Source organism: Triticum dicoccoides, chromosome 3A, assembly GCF_002162155.2.
Source record: "Triticum dicoccoides isolate Atlit2015 ecotype Zavitan chromosome 3A, WEW_v2.0, whole genome shotgun sequence".
Lineage (NCBI taxonomy): Eukaryota > Viridiplantae > Streptophyta > Magnoliopsida > Poales > Poaceae > Triticum > Triticum dicoccoides.
In genome coordinates this window covers 23,953,889-23,958,984 of record NC_041384.1, presented here as the reverse complement: position 1 = coordinate 23,958,984, position 5,096 = coordinate 23,953,889, and the positions used below count along the sequence as shown (strand labels likewise).

Genomic DNA, 5,096 nt, shown 5'->3' with positions numbered 1-5,096 from the left:
TTGCGAGTATAGAAAAAAGTTTGGGAATTTGAAACAAAATTGCAAAATACAAAAAAAATGCGAATGGAAAAAGGTTCACGAATTTGAAAAAAATGTTCCCCGATACAAAAGAATTCAGGAATTTCAAAAACTTTGCAAATACCAAAAAGTTCATGAATCTGAGAAAAAATTCACGAACAGAAAAAAAGGTTATAGTATTTTCGAAAAAAATCCAATTTTTTTCATGAATTTATAAAAAATCACTAATACAAAGAAGTTCACGGAGTTGAAAAATAATTCATGAATTTAGAAAAGTTCATGAATTTGAAAAAAAAAACAAAATTAAGAAACAGAAAAGAAGAAAAAAAAACCGATTGAAAACCAGAAAAAGGAAATCCGGTTGTGAAGCTCCCCAAAGTTGGGAGGGCTCCTAAAAACGAACCTCGAATGACTCTTAGATGGGCCGGCCCATTACTAATGCTGAGAAGGCAAGGGATGGTGAGCGCCAGGAGCGATTAACCATGCATTTGACGCCTCAATCACCAAATAGGGTTTGCGAGAAATCCGTCATCAATTAATAGGTTTTTTCTGTAGTGGAATGAAAGAGGCCCATGATCATAGGCGGAGCCCATAGGGGTACTGGGTACGAATCTACACCCATTTTTTGCAGAGACCTTGAATATCTACACCCATATTTTATCTACCACCGTGACAGTTACCACCACTTGAGTTTGGTATGTTGTATGTAGTATCTATTAAATTGGAGAATATATACACGTACTATGTAGTATATAAGAATGTTTAGGTAGTATATACGGATTGACTATTCGTCACTCTGAGTGAGGAATAGTTATTCTTCACCCCCCTCTATTTTACCATCAATGCACCGTAATTTTACGTTTCGTAAGTTTTATCTTATTTCCGACGTAAAAAGAGACCGTAAGAAAATATATAACCGTCATAAAAAATATTTTATGTTATGTAAAATTACAAACGTAAAAACATAGTGTAAAATATACATAAACTATAAATTTTCTTGTCTTATGACCTATATTTTTATATTGTTATGCCAAATTTTACGTAATGAATCAATAGAAATGTAATTATTTGAATTCTAAACATAATATAATTATGAAGTGATCGTAAGATTACCTCGGGTGAAAAATCACTTATTCTGCACCCTGGGTGATGAATAGTATCACTATATATTACTTCTTAGGTAGCATGTATCGTATTTTAAGTGTGCTTCTTTTCACATACAAATATGTACATATTTCACAAATATAATAAAAACTATGGGGCAACTTGCAAACTTCATATAACTCACTTTGAATTAACTTATATATAGTATATTAACATATTTAAGATGTTAAAGTATTATATATAGTGCCACATGGTAATATATGAGACATGTGGGGTGACTACTCCTAGGTAATAAGATGTATTTTTCCTATATATATTGCTTCTTGCGGTACGTCACCGATATTGACCCTAAAGTTGCAAAATACTATCCACCGATGTCATCTATAAGTGATAAAAAAAAGTTTCACACAGGGGAATCCAACCAGGCCGGCCCATGCAGTACTCACCTCCTATACTGCGATTTACGCGCTGGGAGAAAATGCAGCGCGCCAGTTTAGGCTGGCCCATGTCCTGGCGGCATGTTTTTTTCGTTTACCTGTTTCGTCCTTTTTTTTACTTTAGATAATTTGAGATTTCAAAAATGTTTTGCAAATTAAAAAAAATGTGAATTTTGAAATAAAATATTTAATAATTCATAGATGATTATGGGCTCGGAAAATGTCCGTGGTTTTTAAGAAATGTTCACATATTCAAAAAAAGTTCACAGATTTGAAAACAAATGTTCAGGAAACTAAAAAAATGATTTTTTTTAAGTTCATGTATTAAAAAAAGTTAATCAAAACGAAAAAAATCACTAATACAAAAAATGTTCATGAATAGAAAAATATCCTCGGAATTCAAAAAATGTTTGTGACTTACAAAATAGTTTATTGATTCATAAAATATTGGCTGATTAAAAAAATGATCATGCATTTGAAAAATTGTTTGTTAAATCAAAAAAATGTTCATAAATTTCAAAAATTGTTCAATTAAATTTTAAAAAAAATGATTCTAGAAATACTTATCTATTCAAGAAAAATGTTTTAAAAATGATCAAAAATTTTAAAATATTTTTGCAAATAGTATAAAACGTTCATGAATTCAAAAAATGTTCATGATTTTAGAAAATATTCGAAATATGTAAAAATGTTCAAGAATTTAAAAAATGTTTACAATTTCAGATATGTTCAGTGATTTTCAAAAATTGTTCACGATATCACAAAAATGAGAGTGATAGTGTATCTTGGTGATGCAACAAAATATGATCATGACCATTGGAGATTATGATATTTTTTATCTCTCGTTGCAACGCACGGCCCGTTATAGAATAATAATAATGTACGTCGTATAAATTAAAGACTGTGGTTCTTAGGTGACGTCATGCAGCCGTTGGTTGGATGCTGGTTGTGTCACTGCGTGTAGTAATCATTTATCGTTTGGGTTTCATGGAGGGGTTACATGAAAGGGATTGGTCTATCAGACAGCCTAGCGTGACGATCAAAAGATAAAGTAGACATAGCTTTAACCATGCTATGAGCTTCAACATTCATTCACGGTTCTCGTGAATAATTTTAGCCTCCACATTATCTTGCATCTTTATATTTAGGGTCGTGCTACGTGTTAGCCGACTGGTCCTTTAAAAAGAGGTCAGCCGGGCCACGAACCGTTGAATTCAATACACAATAGCAGTTAGATTCAGCCGATGAGGTTTGCAACAAAGATTATGTTGCAGAAACTTATGCAACAAAGATAATGTTGCGGAAACTTATGCAACAGAGTTAGGCCTCCTTTGGTTTGTAGGAATTTCATAGGATTTCTATAGGATAGGATTTGCAAAGGAAAATTTTCTTTGAAGCCCTTTGGTTTGTAGGAATGGTTTCCTATTCCTATGTAGGATAGGAATCAATCCTTCACATTTTGAAGAAAAAAAATATTAGCTAAGACTCAATAGAAAAATTCCTATCCTATGCATCAAATGACATCTCTTTCTCTATCCTATGATTTTCCTATTCCTATAACATTTCTAGGCCTCCTTTGGTTTGAAGGAATTTTGTAGGATTTTCATAGGATAGGGTTTCTATAGGAAAAATTCCTTCAGAGCTCTTTGGTTTGTAGGAATGAAATCTTATTCCTATGGAGGAATTCTTCCTATCCTCCACATTTCATAGGAAAATAAACATTAGACTAGACTCAATGAAAAAAATCCTATGGTGTGAATCAAAGGGCATCTCATTTTCTATTCCTATGCATAGGATTTGAGATGCATGCCATCTCATTTTCTATGACTTTCCTTTTCCTATGATTTTACAATCCTATGAACCAAAGGAGGCCTATCCTATGAACCAAAGGAGACCTTAATGTTGCAGAAACCTTTGCGACCGAGGTGAGGCAATGTTGTAGAATTATTATTTTTGTCTTCACCTCGTAACATAGGTGATATTGCGAAAGAAAAGTTTCGCAGCATGGATGATGTTGCCTTTTTTTTTGTTGCATTGAATAGAGTTGGCCAGGGGTGAAGTGGTGGTGGTTGTCGGTGGTCGAAGGGGCCGGCGGCCATGGATGGGGCTGGAGCTCGGGGCCAAACCGAGGAGGAGGCGCAGGGCCTGTGAACAAGGGAGCAAGAGCTGACACGGTGAGTGAGGCGCAACCTCATCCCGACCTCATCTGCAACCTCATCCCGTCGCCCCTGTAGCCTTATCCATCCGTCTCGAGAGAAGATTGGGGAGGGAAAGGAAACCATTAGTCTGGTTCAGTTGTCACCTTGTGCAGCCAGCCACATTTTTCGCCTTTCCCTTATCTTTGCATCGTGTATGATTGATGATGTGGATGTCGTCCTTCCTTGTCCGATCCAGGGCCCAAATCTAACCACAGAGAGAGACCCCAACGACGACGCTACGTTGTTACCCCGTGGCCGGCGAGACCCCGAGAATTACATAAAGGCAGCCCAAGCCCGCAGAGCAGAGGCACCCAGCTCCTCCCCTGCTCCCGTCGTCCGCCAAAGAAGCAAGCAGCAGAGCAGAGGGAGATGGCGGCACCTCGCCCGCATCCGCTGCTGCTCCTGCTCCTCGTCGCGCTGCTGGCCGCCTCCGCACCCCGCCGCGCCGACGGCTGGGGCAAGGAGGGCCACATCATGGTCTGCAAGATCGCCGAGAAGTACCTGTCGGAGGAGGCGGCGGCGGCGGTGCAGGAGCTGCTGCCGGAGTCGGCCGGCGGAGAGCTGTCGACGATGTGCCCGTGGGCGGACACCATGCGCTTCCGGTACCACTGGGCCAGCCCGCTCCACTACGCCAACACGCCCAACGTCTGCAACTTCAAGTCCTCACGTCAGTTCTCTTCTCCCTCGCCTCTGCCTGCCTTTCTTTCTACTTCTATAAACCGAACAGAGTTTATTCACGCGCCATTAGTAGTATACAGTATATAGCACTGCATGTTAAACCAGCAAGAAAATGTTTTTCCCTCGCAAAAAAAAGCAAGACAGTGTTTTTATTTTATTTTCTGACAACACATGTAGAGTTCAATAAAAAATACACACGTCCCTATGAAACCAACGGTTTTGCTATTGAACAAATGTCTAGAATTATTTATTGTAAGTCAATTATGTATGCGCCTGCCCTTTTTCGCATGGAAATATTGAAATTGTCTTTAAATCTTACTTGATTTTTCTATCTCACGTTCTACTTTGTAAGTCTTTTGATCAACACCCGGCCGTTCTTTATCATAACCTATAACTTCATATATACTAACCGGCAGACTAGAAGTGCAGTAACATTATCTCGAAAAAAAGCGCAGTAACATCATAGTAAATGTTTGTTTCGTTTTAATTTTTTGGTAAAGAAGCATGTTGTGTTGCCATCAAACTTGCAAAGTTAGTCCAACAAATGTGCAGTTTTAGAGGGCCGAGATTTACAAAGAAAAAAAAACATCGACATACAATTAGCAAAATGGCAAAAAAAACTAAAACAAAGAAAATGCACTAATATTGTTGAGAAATACGG

The 5,096-nt window shown here is 37.7% G+C and overlaps 1 protein-coding gene across 1 annotated transcript in view; it reads left to right on the top strand.

Annotated features, from left to right (window-relative positions):
- The first annotated feature begins 4,048 nt into the window (after positions 1-4,048).
- Positions 4,049-5,096, top strand: part of LOC119266800 (endonuclease 2-like) — a 7,339-nt gene continuing 6,291 nt past the window's right edge. Inside the window, exon 1 of the mRNA XM_037548078.1 lies at positions 4,049-4,424. Within this exon, the coding sequence (XP_037403975.1) occupies positions 4,127-4,424 (298 nt within the window). The 5' untranslated portion in view covers positions 4,049-4,126. The remainder of the gene's footprint in view (positions 4,425-5,096) is intronic.